At 42.6% G+C, this 16,787-nt stretch overlaps 1 protein-coding gene across 3 annotated transcripts in view; it reads right to left on the reverse strand.

Annotated features, from left to right (window-relative positions):
- Positions 1 to 16,787, reverse strand: part of Synpo2 (synaptopodin 2) — a 206,333-nt gene that overhangs the window by 20,967 nt on the left and 168,579 nt on the right. The window contains exons 2-4 of one of the 3 annotated variants that reach the window (XM_004644251.2): positions 11,810 to 11,961; positions 7,132 to 7,949; positions 2,543 to 4,734 (exon numbers count right to left, since the gene is read on the reverse strand). In XM_004644251.2, coding sequence (XP_004644308.1) covers positions 2,543 to 4,734; positions 7,132 to 7,949; positions 11,810 to 11,961 — 3,162 coding nt within the window. Of the gene's footprint in view, positions 1 to 1,011; positions 4,735 to 7,131; positions 7,950 to 11,809; positions 11,962 to 16,787 lie in introns of those variants that run through there. The other 2 variants (XM_023704424.1, XM_023704425.1) reach the window with 2 other exon arrangements.

A 16,787-nucleotide genomic window follows, 5' to 3' on the forward strand; every position in this document is an offset into this window, starting at 1 on the left:
GATGGTGGTCACATAGCTCCTTGGGGTGGGGAGGAGAGGGAAAGGAATCTATTTCAGGGAGAGGGCTTTGTCCTTCTTCCTCTCATTTCTGCAGACCTCAGGAGGAGGTCAGAGTCCCTCTTGTGGATATAGGGATATAGTGTTATTAAATTTCCACTTTCTTCTGTGAGACTCTATGGTCTCAGATGTGACGTCTACTACCAACTCCCAGCCAACATGGTCACTGCTTTGACTGCATGCCTGACAGTCTTAGAAGCTTTGTGTGAATCCCTAACAGTCCCCAGATGACAAGAAGATATAGTCATGTTAGTTGTCTTTAGTCATCAACTCCAAATAGTGGCTCTGCTAAGACTGCCATCTGTCCAACAGGAAATGGACTGAAAACACTTCTCGGTCTTACATACCACAAAGCTCTAGACAACTGGGAGTCTTCTGCTCACTTACCCTCCTCGAATACTTTGGGACCCATGTGCTCAAATTGACTACCTGTGTACTCCACATCTTTCCTCTAATCTATGCCATTCTTTCAGGGTTATGTTGAGAATGCAGTTATAAAAATTATCTCCCTTCCTACTTCATCTTTTCTGACTGTTCTATGAAAATACAATGCAAAATTTACTGTTATCAACAGACTTCCTTTTCAGGAAACATATAATACAAACAACTATATTATATGAGGGACAGATTGCTTTTTCTTTGTTTGCATTGATTTCCCAAAAGGGCAAGTAAGAGACCAGGCTATCTCCTCGTGGTAGGCAGCATTGCCACCAAAGCTAGTGAAAGATTTTATAGAGAAAAAGTAGAAGAATCAGCCCCAGCATTTTTGCAACTGACTTAATTCTCCTCTTTTTGTGTGATGTTTCACATATCTAAGCTTGCAGTTCCACAATGTATGAGGAAATTAATGCTTACAGAAGAAAATGTTGAGGTCATAAGGGAAATATCAGAGAAGTGATTTAGCTTAGAATAGTTCATAAAGGGAGGACTGGTAATAAAAAAGTATTCACAGTGAACAGGTAAAGAAGAAAGTAATATTTTAATAGGATAGAGAAAGACATAGCAGATTGACAGTGACAGCAGAGAAAGTACAGGAATACAGATATTTTCAGAGGATTAAAATGACACTGTGTACCCTCAAACCACACAAGTTTTTCTAGGAGGCCTCTAAACATATCTCCTGCAAAGAGTAGATGGTTCTCCTTGAAGCTGTCATAAATGCTTTGTAGTTCTCTACATTAATTCATGTTAAATATTTTCCATGGTTGGTCACACTCAGACTTAAAATAGATATGAGAAAGGTCTTCAGGTTTACTTTCAGTAACATTATTAACTTCATAGCCAGCTGGATGATGACATAGCATGTGACCAGTCCAAATTTACAAGGTAACCTTGCCTGAATTATCCTGGTCCATCAAATATAAGTAATAGAGGAAAGGTGCAAGAATAATATTGCAGGGAGTGGTGGGCGGAGCATTTGCCAAAGAGCAACACGAACACAGGAAGAAAATCTGTGAGGTCATTCAGATAGGATGTTAATAATTTTGCATTCTCACCCTACAGTCTGTGCACTCGGGGTTCCTCCTGCTTCCCCATCAGCTCCTGCAGTCAGTAACCCTCCAGGTCCCAGGAGTGTGGCTTCTGAAGGGAAAACAACAGCCCTGCATACCTCTGTGTGCACCCTCCACCCACATGTTTCGTTATTCTGTACTCTACTGCTTGCCTTCACTGAAGAAAACAGATTAATGCTTTCATGGGCAAAGGTGATACAAAGTGCTCACTTATTTTCTTAAGTACCTGGGGAGGGAGGAAGGATGGGATCATTATCTCTAGGATCATTATCCTTCTTGCATATCCTGTTTACTTTAAATATGTCTTCTGACATGTAAGAATATCTGGCAAAAAAAGAAAGCCTAACACAGTAAGTGCTCAGTAATTCCTAAGAGCCTCATGTTTAATCCACTGCTTACACCAACAATCCCCAGCAAAACCTTTTCTTCTCTGTGATGTCCACAGTTGCCTGTGGTTGACAGACCAGAGTTGATCCTTCCCGCTCTAGATTTCTTATTCCCTTAACACTAGTAATAGAGACAAAGCTTGATTTAGAAGTGAAAGCTCAGTCAAGACACGTATTTCCACTGCATTTGAACCTTCGTCATGGGAGCACAGCTGATACGTTACATAAATGCTGTGTCCTAATGTTTGATAGCACTAATTACTGCCTTTCTTGTGGCTAAAGCATAAGTCCTAAGTATCCTGCTTACTTAATGCAATGGCACATGTCTTTTGGTATACTCCTGGATTATTCAAGTGTGCAAAGAAGATAAATATGTTTAAAGTCAATCTGAGTTGAATATTTGACTCATTAAAAATACTGTGCTCCTTGGACCCAGATTGGGAAGTGACACATCTGAAATTAAGTAAGTTGAGGATTTGCTAGCCATTCTCGGGGACTCAAGTGACACTGCAAACAATTCATTTCAAGCAAGGTGAACACTCGGTTTCAGCTACAGGGTTACTCTTCCGCCGCAGATGGTTTCCACACCTGGATTGTGATGCCACTCTTCTTGGCTGAGAACTTCGGTCTTGGTGCCACAAAATAAGATGACGAGGCAGGTTCTTGCTTTGGAGAGGTGGGAACGCTCATGGGCACTGGAGACGCGCTGGCGGGGGAGGTGGCCTCCCCAAAGAAGGTGGGCTGAGAGGTGTAGGCCGGCACCGAGTAAACCGAGGAAGCCTGCACATTCGTGGGCGAGGTGGCGTTCACTGGCCTGGACGGCAGCGCTTGCTTCACAGCTGAGGCTGAACTGATCTTGACTGCTGATTTAGGGGGCAGGCTGTCCCTCGCATCCGGAGGTTGGAAAGTAAACAGGGACGCGTTGAGCTGATACGGCTGGTGCTTCATGACATCCAAGGCGTTGAGAGGCTTCTTGACCTTTTTCTTGCTCACTTTGGAGGCCTGTGGGCCTGAGGACTGGGGCTTGATGGCAGCCAGTGGGTAGGAGGGAGAGTGGATGGGATTGTAGGCCACAGGGGGAGGTGCTCGGACATTGGAGGAGTACTTCCAGCTGGCGGGTAGGGATGGCGTAGGAGACTGAGCGCGGGCAGCATGGGTCTGCACTGTGTCAGAATCCACCACATACTTCTCCATCCTTGACTGCCTCTTTGCGAAAAGCTGCGCTCCTCTCCCGCTCATTCCGGGAAGCTCATTGGATGGTCCCACTGCCCTGGTGTGAGCGGCATTGACTGTTGGTGCTGGTGCTGTTGGCTTGGGGCTGTAATTCTGACTGGCTCCTGCTGCCTGTTGTCCTTTGAAGGTACCAGACAGGTTCAGTGCACTTGCGGGACGAGCAGGAGGGCAAGAAGGCTGGGCTATTTTGATGGAAGACACCACTGTGCCCTGGGATGGATTTGATGCAGGGAAGGCAGGAGGTTGGGCGGCAGCCACTCCTGGAGACCACACTGGAGAAATCGGGGTAACTGGTTGGGAGGATGAGGACTTGACTGCAGGTTTTGGAGCAACAGGAGGTGGGGTCTTTTGCTTAGCAGAGGAGCTCTGCATGAAATTACAAGCCTCTGCACCTAAGCTGAGGTAGTCTTCTTCAGGTCCGGAGTCGCCACCAGCTCCGGTGCCTCGTTTACCTTCTGAATTTTGAAGCAGTGACAAGAGTTCAGGATTCGGGCTTACTTTGGGCTCCTTAAATGTGAACATAGGTTTCGTGGTGCTTCTCCTTTTGGCTTCCTGCAGTATCCCTGTTCTTTTTGCTGGCACTGCAATCCTCTCATCCCGAGATGCTATTCTCTCAGATGTGTCATAAAAGGCTGGCTGGGACCATGGAGCTGGCTGCGGCCATGGAGGGGGCTGTGCTGGGCCAGTGATGGGACTTGTTACCCCTCTGGAGAAGCCTTCTGGTGGAGGAGTGATCGCAGAATATGGTGGAGGAGCAGGAAAGTCAGAGATGGGACTTGAGATGTTGTGGGTTGGGGAGAAGGGAGGAGCTGGCTGGTTTGCAGAGCCTGGGAAAGGCTTGGCCGTTCTGTTCATAGGGACAGACTTCTGGGCCTCTGCTGCCTCTGACCCGCCACTGAAGCCATTCTGTTGGGGCACCTGGCAAAGACTATGACCCATCTGGATGTAGCTTCTGCTCACAGAGGTCTGCGTTCTCACTGATTCCTCTTCCTTTCTTTGGTAAGACGCCGTGGTTCTCATGCCATCTGTCTGGGCAAGGTTTGCATCTCTGCCTGGAGTTCCAAGCACCCCCTCCTCTTCTTTCTGCGCGGTGATCTGATCCATTCTCTCCCTCCTCTTGGCAAACATGAGGGCCCCTTTTCCTGTGGTGTCTGGCAACATCTCCATCTTGTCCTCTCTGCTCAGTTTCTTCTCAATGTCCACCAGTCCAGAATCCCAATCAAAGTTCACTACTTGGGCGTTGTCGTCAGCGTCGGACAGCAACTCTTCATCTACTTCTGACTCACTCGTGCCAAGAAAGGCCACTTCACATGGGTCCTCTTTGTCACCTTCCTCCTCCTCCTCCTCCTCGTCTGCCTCTCGCTCAAGCTCGCCGGTACCGTAGCTGATGAGGGTGTACTTCCTGGCCCTCCTCCGGCGCTTCTTAAACATCAACACCCCCTTGGAGTTGGGGTTGGGGGCATCGGTGAGCAGGAGGGCAATACTTTTACATTTAGATTTCGCTTCTTTCACCTGCTTTTCTGACAGGCTTTCACTCCTCCTGAGCCCTAGGGAAAGTATAAAAGTTGTATGAGTTGACACATTCAAGGGAGACTCCACAATGACCCTGATATCGCCTCCCACTGGGAAAAAATGAATATACAAAATATTCTTATAATTGGGTACTAAAGCCTGAAGGAATTCAGTTCATTTTCTTTCTTTTTCTCTTTTTGGTGTTGGGGGGTGGTCAAACCTGGTGCTTCCTGCATGTAAAGCACAACCTCCACCCGAGTTATAGTGGTGTGGGTACTGTGCACTGGGGGCTCTAATGCTGACTCCTGCAGTGACACATAACATATAACAGGACGCAATGCCCTGTTCCATTATCCATGTAAATATATTTTTATATATACAAACTGGACCATTTTATACACATGTTGTTCTATAGATTCTTACATTGCAACAATAAAAACTGATTGGAAAATGCCACTTAGTAGTATATAATTAGGAACATAATATTTTCTAAGAAACAAGATATACTTTCTACTTCTATATTTAAAAGGTAAAATGTGACTATAAACTCAGCATCTTAAAAAATGGGAATATGTCCCAATAAAATTTAAAAAGTTTTCTTTGTGTCTTAATGTAGGTATTAGGTTCTTCTTGCATTTATTTATTTGTTTATTTGCTTCAACAACCACCCAAAATCTTTCCATTTACAGGAATGGAATTAATATAACTTCAAATAACTGAGTTAATAATTAAAGGTATTGAATTAAAAGTCATATTTCAGAATAATACATCATTGTGAATATATATTATAGGCTCTATCTACAAAGTTAGCTAGAAAATTTGTTTCTAAATATATTGTCATTTTAGAAATGTACCACTTTAATTGCAGCAAGAATATGGGGGAAATTTTCAAATTATGTGACTTTTGATCCTATCACTGCTGTAAAAATTGACAATATTTAGAAATTTTAAATATAAGAGCTTGACAGAGATAAAATAATAAGTTTATATTTAATTTTTTCTTCGTTATGAAAAACAAGTTGGTGGTAAATTGATTTATAACCTTAGTTAATCATGACCATGTTATTAATAATAAACATGCTTTACAGTGTTTTTATTCCTTGAGATACTTAAACAGAAATTTCAAGGAAAAGTGAGCATTATATGATTAAATATTAGCTTTTGTTTTACCCAAAAAAAGACATTATTTAATATCTCAAAATTTAAACAAAATCGGAGGAGATAATTTTATAACAAAATAATCACCGGTGATCAAATTTTGTACAAAGACAAAAGTGAAAGCAGGGTCATTCCTAAGTGCAATTCCTCTTGTGGCTTAGAGTCGTACAACTTACTGTTAAATGGACAGTCACAGTTGCCCACTTGCTAACTTCACTGCCAACACAAAGTATGTGAATGCTGTCTCCCTTGTTTAATACACTATAAATGTGGAGATGGTATACAGCACGTAAAGTATAAGGGATGATTAACAGCCCTCCAAGTGGTTGTTCTAAAAATATGATTTGGAAGGAATAGCAACAGGCTACAATACTTAACACATGGTTATTGTGAATAACCAAGTTAATTGCTGGGCTGCACCATTCATAACAATCAAAGGCCTTTGCCAGTCTGAATTACATCATCAAATGGAATTCCAAAATTTGAAATAAAATAATACACATATACATGAAGTAAAAGAACAAGGATCCTAACTCCCAACTTCAATTCTTATTCTCATTTCCTTTCTGCCCACTCCGCTCCAACTAAAACAAAATACTACCATAAAAAGCCTTGAACTCAAGTGCAGCGTGTGCTTGGGGTCACGGACGTCTGAGAGCCTCCACATGGCCTGGCTGCTGTGTCTAGAAGGTGGCCGACTTGCTCTGCAGTCTAGTGAAGACGTTCACAACGGCGCGGATTGTGTAACCGCTCGCGTCGCACATGCCCTTGTCTGTCAAGCTCACTTCTGCAAGCATCATCAAGCTGCAAGGCGATTTTTTTTTTCAGAACGAAGATCTGCTTTTAATATCAGTGGTAGAGCCTGCATTTTAAAGCCTCCCAGCAGCAGATCGAACCACTTTTTCACATTTAATCTCAGCATCTACAAAACTTCTTACCATACTTAAATGTGAAACATTATCATCTTCTGAAACAAAAAGGGACATTGAACACATTTTCTTTAACAGTTCCTATATCTTGGGGGATAAACAGTTCTTTAAAAAGAAAGTTATATTTACTATAAAGTTCAGACTTATTGTTTCTCATTCAGAGCTGAGTTCCTTCACAATTTCATGTTTAGTTTTTTGCTTTTGCATAATTAAATATTTTTAACAGTTAGTAAAGGATAAAAGAAAAACCTCTTTTCTATAAAAGTTCATGCAGGCAAAGTTGCAGAGAAATACCCTGAGACCCCAAGTCCCTTCCAGCCAGGCACCAGCCCGGGCAGGACTTACGTGCGTGCCGCGCTCTGTGCTTGTGTGGTCTGCTGTGAACCTTCTCCCAGCGTGGATCTTCCCCCTGCTCTGTGCCTTCTGATGAGACGGCAAAGGAGACCAGAGAAGGAGGTGCTTCCGACTGCCCTCCTTCCCCTGGAGCAGCCACACACCCCTTGCCTGCCTGTAGCCTGCACTCTTCAGTCTTCTGCTTGTCAGAGCAGTCGAGGATCACTTCCACCTGGGGCAGCCCCGCGGCTGCCGCTCCACTCCCTCGGGTCACTCTCAGCTGCCTGCTGCTGGAGACCTGAAGTGTCTTGCTGGACCTCAGAGCAGCATTCGCTTTCTCATCAGCAGGGGCAGAATTTATGAGGAAAGCCCCCTGGTGCTGCAGGCTAGGGCCTGGGTCAGGGTCAGGAGACGCAGGCGTCTCAGCTCCCAGGAGAGCCACAGCAGGGCCGCTGGTGTCCCTGTGTCTATCCTGGGAAAGGGACAGTTGTAACTCCACCACGGTGCCCTGCTGCCCTGCTTCTGCCTTTTCTCTGACGATGACCTCTTTTGTCAAGGATCGTTCTTGGGAGTTGAACGTTTGGGGAGCCCTTTGATAGCTTGGGCCTGCTTCTTCTTTTGTACTGCCTACATCATCGGAGCCACTTCTTTGGTCCTCAGCTAGAGGAGCTTGGCTCTCATCAGGGGCGATAGAGAACTCTCTGTAGTGGGTCTCTGGGGCTGGGCGAATCTGCAGGGTGGTTCTTTCCACACACTCCTCAGGACTGAGGTGCTCATGGTTTGTGTTTTCAGTTTCAGAGACCACAGCCTCACTTATTTCTCTGGATGGTCTGTACACAGAAAAATAATTCCAGACAGTTAAATCAGAGTGTGTTGCACCTGCCAAAGAATTTTCCTGACGTTTATGGCTGAGACAGTACATAATACAATCAAAATAGTTCCTCCTAATGTCAACTGTAAAATATTGAAAACTAAGTGCAACATGTTTGTGTGATTGTGTAAAGACATTCTAAATAAATTTTTCTTGAGAGCACAGCAAAAGTACTTATAAAAGACTGAAACTGAAATCCATCCTAAATTACTCAACTTTATCACAGGTTGTGATTACATAGGTGTCCTTCATTTGAAATTATTTGTATATTCTGAAACCACTATGTTTGCTCCAATATGACAAAGCACTTCAATATCTTATTGAGCTTTAGTCTAGACATTATAAAATCACAAACATATCCAGCAGCTTCAGATCAATCTTAAATTACAGATACTTCAAGTAATCCTTTTAGAGCCTGTGCTTTCTTGAAAGGAATGGAACAGAAGCTGTTTTTAAGCTCCAGTGTTTGGTAATCAGTGGACCCTGGCCCAGTCCTCTTGTGCAAAGAGAAATCCTTCCATGCTGAATGAATCATTAAGTCATAGAGTATTTATAATCTGAGATGTCTTCCCTCTCTTATTGTAACTTGTCTCTTGAAGCTTTGGCCTTTTAGGATTTCTGAAATCAAACTGTTTCTTTATCTCACAGCTAAAAAGACCAAAGCTGTTCAGCATATGCTTTTGTTTGCTTACCCATTCTTAGTAGGCTTTTTGCAAATTTTGGTTTTGGAGAAGGTGGTGTCAGTTTCTTTTTAAAAGTCTAAACCCTGAATGCTTTTAGCAGAGAAGCGTCATTCACAGAACAGCTGTGGGAGATTCCTTCATTACTTGCATTTGTGTGTGTGTTTGTAAGGCGACAGCAGTAGCTATCTTTGCCTCTTTTCTGCTCCCTCAAAACACACCCTAGCTAAAGCAGATTTTGTCAATGGAAGGGGGAGCTGCTACTTCTACTCTACTCAAAGGAAATTACCTTAGAATTTCTGTAACAGTATAGTTTCAGGTCAAAACATTCACTTCTAACTTTTGCTTTGGACTGTATTTGGCAAAACAAAACAAAAAATAGAGTGACAAACACATACAGTTTTCACTATGCAAATAATCTGAAAAACTCCCTGGTACTATAGTATTTTTTTAAAATATGCTACAGTGTTTTAAAACATGACAACAGCAAATTAGTTCATTCTTTTATAGGAAATGATAAATACACTCTAACAAGCTGCATTTGAGAGTAGCAACGGGCCAGAGAGCCTTGGTCTAGGAAGGGTCTCAAGACAGAAGTAGATTAAATCACTTTGAATTATGTTAGCAAGCAGTTGTGAAGCATGGGACAGGTTCAGTTCCCTCCAGACTACACACTGGAGCACAGGCAAGTGGCCAAGTAAATGGTACCATTTCTTGGTAGTTGGAGTGAAAGGTACAGGGCAAGTCCGCAACTCACGAACACTAGAGCTGAGGACTTCAGCAGGTTCAAAAGGACTTTGCATTAGGAACATCCCTAGATGCTGCAGATCCCAGGAGCAGCTCGCGTGTCTGCTGGACACGGCCGCAGTTGCGCCGCGGTGTGCTGCCTGCGCGGTGCGATGGGGGTCGGTAGGGCAGTGCTCGGGGTGTCTGGAAGCAAGAGGAGAAGCAGCGGCAATGTGGGGGGCGCTGCGAGGAAGCGGTGTGCAGTGTATTGTGTCAAAGGTGTGTGAGACTCACTTTATCTGACTTACAATGACTCTGACTTATGAATGTTCCCCTGGAGTGGAACTCATCTGAAAGTCAGGGGCTTACTGGTAACATGAATAAAAGCCATAAAAGTATGAGAGGAGAGGAATTAAAGCCTAATCACCTTCATTCAGTCTCTACAGGTTGCACAATTTGTATATTATAGTTATGGAATTATTTATCTTCTTATATATTATCATTTAATACAACTTAAGATAGTGAAAACAGTGTTGAAGAGGATTTTTTTTAACACCCCTCTGTCCAACTGCCTCTGGACAATAATCCAGGGAAGTCACACTCTTGTCTTCCAGGGAAGATAACAATGTTATGAGAGATATTTCATTTCTGGAAGCACGTTCAGATACCAAGAGTTGTGACGGTGCTTATGCTGCTGACTTCCTTTGAGCTGATTTTAATTTGGAATTTTATCTTGAATTTCATCAACTAACACCTTCATAAAAAAGTCAAAATACTTAGGAGAAAACACAGTAACCATGATTTTAGTTATTTAAGGTACAGAGACCTAGTCCATTTACTTCGGAACTTAAATATGGCCTCAAGATTCAACTGAAAACTACCATTAATTTTCCCGCGGGTGCCCCAGCCAAGTAGGGTCCAGGTAAACTGGCCTCAGTCTTTGAGCTGTTAAAGCCGTTACAAGGGCAGTAAATTAGGAAAAGTCATTTCCCCCATTTTGGGCCTAAGTCAACTTTTAAAAACTGGAACTCTTCAAAAATCAAGACGCATATATGACAATAGCAAACACTGGAATTAAACCTGGTAGCCTCTTTGTTAGGTTCCTTTTCAGAGCAAATAGTACCTTTGTAAGTAAGTGGGATTCTAAGGCCCTATACACAGAGCGTGGAATGTGCATATTTAGATGGGAGATTGTGAGAATACATTAGAGATCCTGCATCACCCCTGATTCTGGCAGTGTTGGGTTCATTTTTAAATAGAGATGGAATCATACTGAGTGAATACCAAAGGACTGACACTCTGTGTAGTATTTCTGCAAAGTTAAGGCCAGGTTTCGAGGGCTTTAAGATCCTGTGGCGTGTTCTCTGACATCTCCTGAAGGCCACACTCCAGGAAGCCAGAACATTACTGTCTAGATAAAGCAGTAGTCAGGATTTTGATTTAAAAGTCAGTGTAGATTGTACTGTGATTTGCACTGTAACAGTCTTATTGCTAGTGTGTGTGTGTGTGTGTGTGTGTGTGTGTGTGTTTGCTTTATCCTTAAAAATTTTTCTCCATTTTTTAAAGAATAGGGGTATCTGGAGAGATATACTTCACAGGTAATTTGCTTTGATAGTCTCCAATCTTTATTCTTTTTCTTTTTAAATTTTTTAATTTTATATATTTGGTACTGGATCTCACTACACAGCTCAGACTCTTAGTGATCCTCCTGTTTTCAGCCTCCCCAGCACTGGGATTACAGGCGTGCACCACCACACCTACCATGTCTCAGTGGCCAGCTCTGCATACCTGGGGTGGGGATGGTGCAGCATGTGGTGCTGGGGATCGAGCTCCTGTCCCTGCACTTGTCTAAGCAGGCACTTAGACTACGGAACTATCTTACCAGCCCCCAAATCTTTATTCTTAAACATAAGCTTTTATCCATGTTAAAATATTGCTTTACTGAAGGTCCTGGTAAGTAGATATATGCTTTCAATTTTTTGTTTACTTTTGTTTTCCCTCTCCTAGGTATTTTTTATTCTATGAAAAATTATTACAAAGCTCAATGGTTTAACATTTAAACATTTTTAATTCATTTCCAAATCTTGGAATTATGTCTGAGTAATTCTATTTGTCAGAAAGTCCTGATCTTGGAAAGAATTATTAAATTCTGTTTGACACACAGACCTTTCTAATGAAGCAGCCTAAAATACCTGAGATTGTAAACAAATTGGTTGAAAACATAGATTTTTCAAATGAAAGCTCAGTTAAACAGAAAGTTTGAATAGCATCGCCACTGCAGGGCTTCTGCTCTGCTGCCCTGAACTCCTCGTCACAAAGCACCCAGTTCTCTAGTAGATCACATAACATGCACACAGGAGGGCGGCAGTCAGTTCCATTGGTTCCCGCTTATACTCCAGCGAATGGGTTGTACCTTTTGATGAGCATCTGGAGGGAGTCTGTGATGCTCTCCATGAGTTTGATGACTTCCGGGTAGGTGAGGTCTGCGCACAGGTTGCCGTTGATAGACACCACTTCATCCCCTTCACACAGTCCAGACCCAGAGGCTTTGCTCTGGCTTCGAATCTGCGTGGAGGGAAACAGGAAGTAGAGTTACAGCCACACAACTGGGAAAAAATCATGCCACCATCTCTGAGAGCCAGAGGTCTCCAAACTGTAATACAAGCCAATTTTTGAAAATTAAGCATATCATATCTTTAATGTTTTGGCAAATCTTGGGATTTTGTGCCTGCATTTCCCAAATGTCTCAGAACCAAGCCTGTCTGATCTGCTTCAGGAATTTCTTTTATTAGTTTTTAGTAGCACATATTTGTGATGCATAATGAATGCATTCATTGTGGGGAGTTGGTACATGTACAGAATTCATCTTAATCCTTTCCCTTCCCTCTCCCCTGCACTTTCTCCCATCTTCCTTCAGTTTTTAATTCACATGTTTCCCTGTACAACCATCTTCACACTTCTCACCACCTCCCAAACACACCCCATTCTCTAATCTACTACATGGTACCATGTCAACACAACACTTAATATATGACACTATAAATAAACAGAAGAAAAGAAAATTAGGTCAACATAAAAGAACCATGTAGCCTGGCATGGTGGTGTGCACCTGTAAGAGAAGTCAGGAGGCTGAAGCAGTAGGATCATGGCAAATTCGAAACCAGAATGGGCTACAAAGTGAGCTCAACACCAGCCTAAACTGCATAGTGAGACCCTGTCTCAAAAGGATGAGAGAAAGAGAGAGAGAGAGAGAGAGAGAGAGAGAGAGAGAGAATATAAAAGAAAAATGGAAAAAGATGCCAGGTATTTAAATTGGTCATACATCAGAAAAGATTATTATTCCATATTGTAAAGTTTTATCCCAGTCAGAAAGGGACTGAGTCATCAACAAAATATAACAGCCCCTCCTATAGCCAATGAAGGCGAAGAACTGCAACTGAAGAGGGAGATAAAAGACAGGCACTGGAGAGACAGAGATGGGCAGATAGAGGTGATGGGAAGTCAGTATCAGGAGGAGATGGTGCAACCCGGATGCCAAGGAAGACATCAACAAGTGAAAGCCTTGATTGAACTCAATTATATAAAGCATAGTACTAAGGAAAAAAATCAATAAATAAAAAGAGATCATTTTGCAAAACAAACATATTATTTTTGCAAATAATAGAAACAGCTTTGCTTTAAGGACTGTGTCATATACTCGCACAGAATGATATAGAAGAACAATAGGGTAAACACCAAGAAGAAATCTTGGGATCCTAGAAAAGGAGAACTTCGGAGGAGCATAAGGGCAGAGCACTCCCACGTGCTATTCAGGGGTCAGGAACTGGAGGCTGAGAGCTGGGCAGTTATGGCTGTGGTAAGGCAGGGTGATGGTTATTCTCTAGCTTCCTTCTAGGTCTGTTCTTGACCCTCTCCTACAGGGTAAGGTGCAAGGGCATCAGGAGATCACCTGGGCTTCTAGTTGAGTTTGACCAACAGAAAGCACCAAGTTATCAAAGAGTAAAGGCAAGGAGAGATCAGTGTTTCTCCTCGCTGGATGTGCTGGGCCAGGGTCTGGTGATGGCTCTGCTTGTTGGCCTAAAGAGCCCCTCCCTTAACGTGGCCTTAACTTTTGTCATGTTGCAGTATCATTCACTATATCCTTGCACCTTCAGGCCTAAGGGTGATGAGAACTTCCTGTTTTTGATCTCTGTTTCTGGGTACTTCGTTTTCATTTCTTGGTTCTCTTAGGTTTGGTTTTAATCCTTACATTACACTATGTTCCTTGAGCTGGCCACCTATTTCCTGCTGGGATCCTAGGCACTACTAATGTGCTTAGACGTCATTTTATGACGTCAGCTTCCTACGTAGTTCACATAATCACATAGCATCAAATTTGAGAGCACTTTAAGATGCTACGCTAGTGGGGCCAGGGAGATGCTCAGGGGAATAAGTACTTCCCTGGCAAGCACAAGGGCCTGAGTTCAATCTCCATTTTGGGGGGGAGGGAGATGCTACGCTAGGTATTTGCTACAAAGGGTAATTCCTCTACAACTGTTAGAATTAAGATTCTCAGGGCCAGGAGATAGCTCAGCAGACTAAGTCCCTGCTTAGGCAAGTGCTGGGGTTCAATCCCCAGTGCCACATGCCATGCCGGCCCCACCCCGGGCATGCTGAACAGACAGCCCAGACCAGGCATGGTAGCACATGCCTGTAATTCCAGTGCTGGGGAGGCTGAAAATAGGAGGATCACTAGGAGTCTGAGCTGCATAGTAAGATCCTGTACCAAAAACATTAAAAGAAAAAAAAATTCTGAGTTCAGAGACTTCAAAACTTCATAAACAGCATTTCTTGAAGGATGCTGTTTTTGATTTCAGGTCTCATTGGACATGAAACATTTGAATTTATTGCCATAAGTTATAACTGATATAAATCAGTCCCCTTTTTCTGATAAATCATTATCATTATTTTTGTGGAAAGAACATAACAATTTATTCCCAAGACTACAAGGAAGCAACAAAAACAATGGGAAAGAATGTCTACCTGATTTTGAAAATACCAATTAATTGGCGTGTACACTTGTTTTGTTTTACGTGAACTATTTAAGGAATCATAAAATAATTCTTAATGAGAACAAAATTACATCCAACCATAAAAATTCAAGTTAGGATTGTACTTATTGTTCACATTTCATCCATTGACATTCATAAAGTAAAATTAGATGAATAGCAGAGCGTATTTTTGAGGCATAAAATTCTTCATTTGATGGAGTCAGATATTCTAGAATCCAAGCAGAAAATTCATTCTTTGGAGAACCGTAGAGGTTTTATGTTCATAAAAACAAATGTCCTACGTTCTGCTCCCCACTATGGCCCAGTTTTAGGTGGCTTCTTTTGTCATCAATAAGCTATTTGAGCTTTAGGCAGCTTCACGGTTTGGAAAGCAGGATGAAAGCTCAATGGCTGGAAGATAACGGCATCCCCAGCTTAACAGAGCTGTCTATCATCTAAGCGTGTGCTGTGCGGCGGGAAGCGCGCACTCTATCACTGTGCTTGTCAAGAGGAGCTCTTAATGGCATCTGCGTAAGCCAGTGCATCACCGCGGCAACAGCGGCAATCCGCAGAGCAAACGGTCTGAGGGCGGCCCCCGGCAGTGTCTGCTGCTGTAAGGTGATCTGCCAACCCTTGTCTGCTGTCTGAACAGCAGGCAATATTCCCCCAAGTGCCATATTGCTCACACTTCCCTCGCCACCAAAGTGTCACCGAAGAACTGATCCTTTTCCATTTTCCACAGAACTACTAACACAAATGAGTATGACCAAACAGGGTCTCGTGAGCCCAGACGTATGCCTTGCAATGCCCACCTTCACCAATACAGTTCTGCCCCTGGGTGCATTATGGCAAACAAGCATGCAGTGACGTTCAGCTCTTTCCTTCCTTCCCTCTTTCCTTTCTTCTTTCCCTTCCCTTTCATTATCTTCCCTTCCCTCCTTTTTTCTTTCCTTCCTTCTCTTCTTTTCTTCCTCCCTTTCTCTCCTCCTTTTCCTCCTTCCTTTTTTCATTTGTTTTTCCTTTCCTTCTCTTTCTTTTTTGAGACAGGTAATCCCTAAACTGATCTCAAGTTCCTATGCTTACGTCTCAGCCTCCCGAGTGCTGCATTCTCCAAAATGTAAATTGAGGCTAATAATTTTTTCTGTCTAGAAGATGAAGGAATGTTGGGAATGATATATGCAAAGTTCTATGACATGCATACAGCTCAGAGTGGAGCACAAGAAGACAACAGTGAATAGAATATATTGGTTTCCTGCACAAGCACACACACACACACACACATATGCATACGCACACACATGCACACACACATGCATACAGACACTTACCCACAGATACATCAGAAACATGCCAAAGGAAAAGAAAAACTGTAAAATATGCTGGTATTTGGTCTATAAGATGTTTGAAAGTGTCTACATTTATTGTGTGTGTGTGTGTGTGTGTGTGTGTGTGTGTCCGTCTGTCTGCATAGTGCTGAAAACCTACGACCTCTACCACTGATTCACACCCCAACCTTCTGTTTTCCATTTTTATGTAGGTGTTTGCTTATCATGTCACCAAAATATTTTATCTCATAAGATAATATTTTATTTTTCTTTTCCTCAGAAGCACACACTTCATAAGTGACAAAATGGAAAAAGAAAACCAGCTTGCTCATTTTATGCCTTTTGGCACAAATCATCCAAATAATTAAATATTAGGAGCTTGTGCTTATTGAATATTTACTGTCTATTTTTTATGTTCTATGTCACTTATTCCTACAAAATCTTGTAAGGCTAAGTGAGCTTCCATTTGTATGTGCTTGTGTGACCTATCATCCCACTTGTCCTGCATATAGGAAAACCAAGAAGCAAACAAATGAGTACTTTGCCTAAAATCGCACAGCTAGGACCAGACTTTAATCCCCAGGAATCTGACCCCAGAGTTTGTTTTTAACCATTGTACAAATTACCTTCCTGGCAAATGTTCTAAATCATCTATCATGAACTCCAGAGTGAAAAGAGACGAAGGAAAGAAAGCATCTCCAGTGGTGGAGGTGGTGGTTAAGTCAGGAAAAAAATGGAAGGGGCTGGGCAGAGGTGATAAAAGTTGGCCTGGTTACTCTACAAGCCAGCAGTCAGGGAGGATAGGTTTGGTTTTGTTTTACTTCTTTCTCTTTTATTACTTTAGAGTTATAAACAAAACAAAATATTCTTTAAAAACTGGAAATTAGTGAATGAGTCACTGTGTTTCAAGTTCACAGTTAAGAATAATTATCCTTTAGGAGCTCAGATATGGCAGCACATACCTACATGGGCACACAGCGTGATTCCCTTGAAACTTCCCGCAGTGGTGCCACTCCGTGCCTACGACACCGAGTGA

The sequence above is a fragment of the Octodon degus genome, unplaced genomic scaffold, assembly GCF_000260255.1.
Source record: "Octodon degus isolate 3935 unplaced genomic scaffold, OctDeg1.0 scaffold00196, whole genome shotgun sequence".
NCBI lineage: Eukaryota > Metazoa > Chordata > Mammalia > Rodentia > Octodontidae > Octodon > Octodon degus.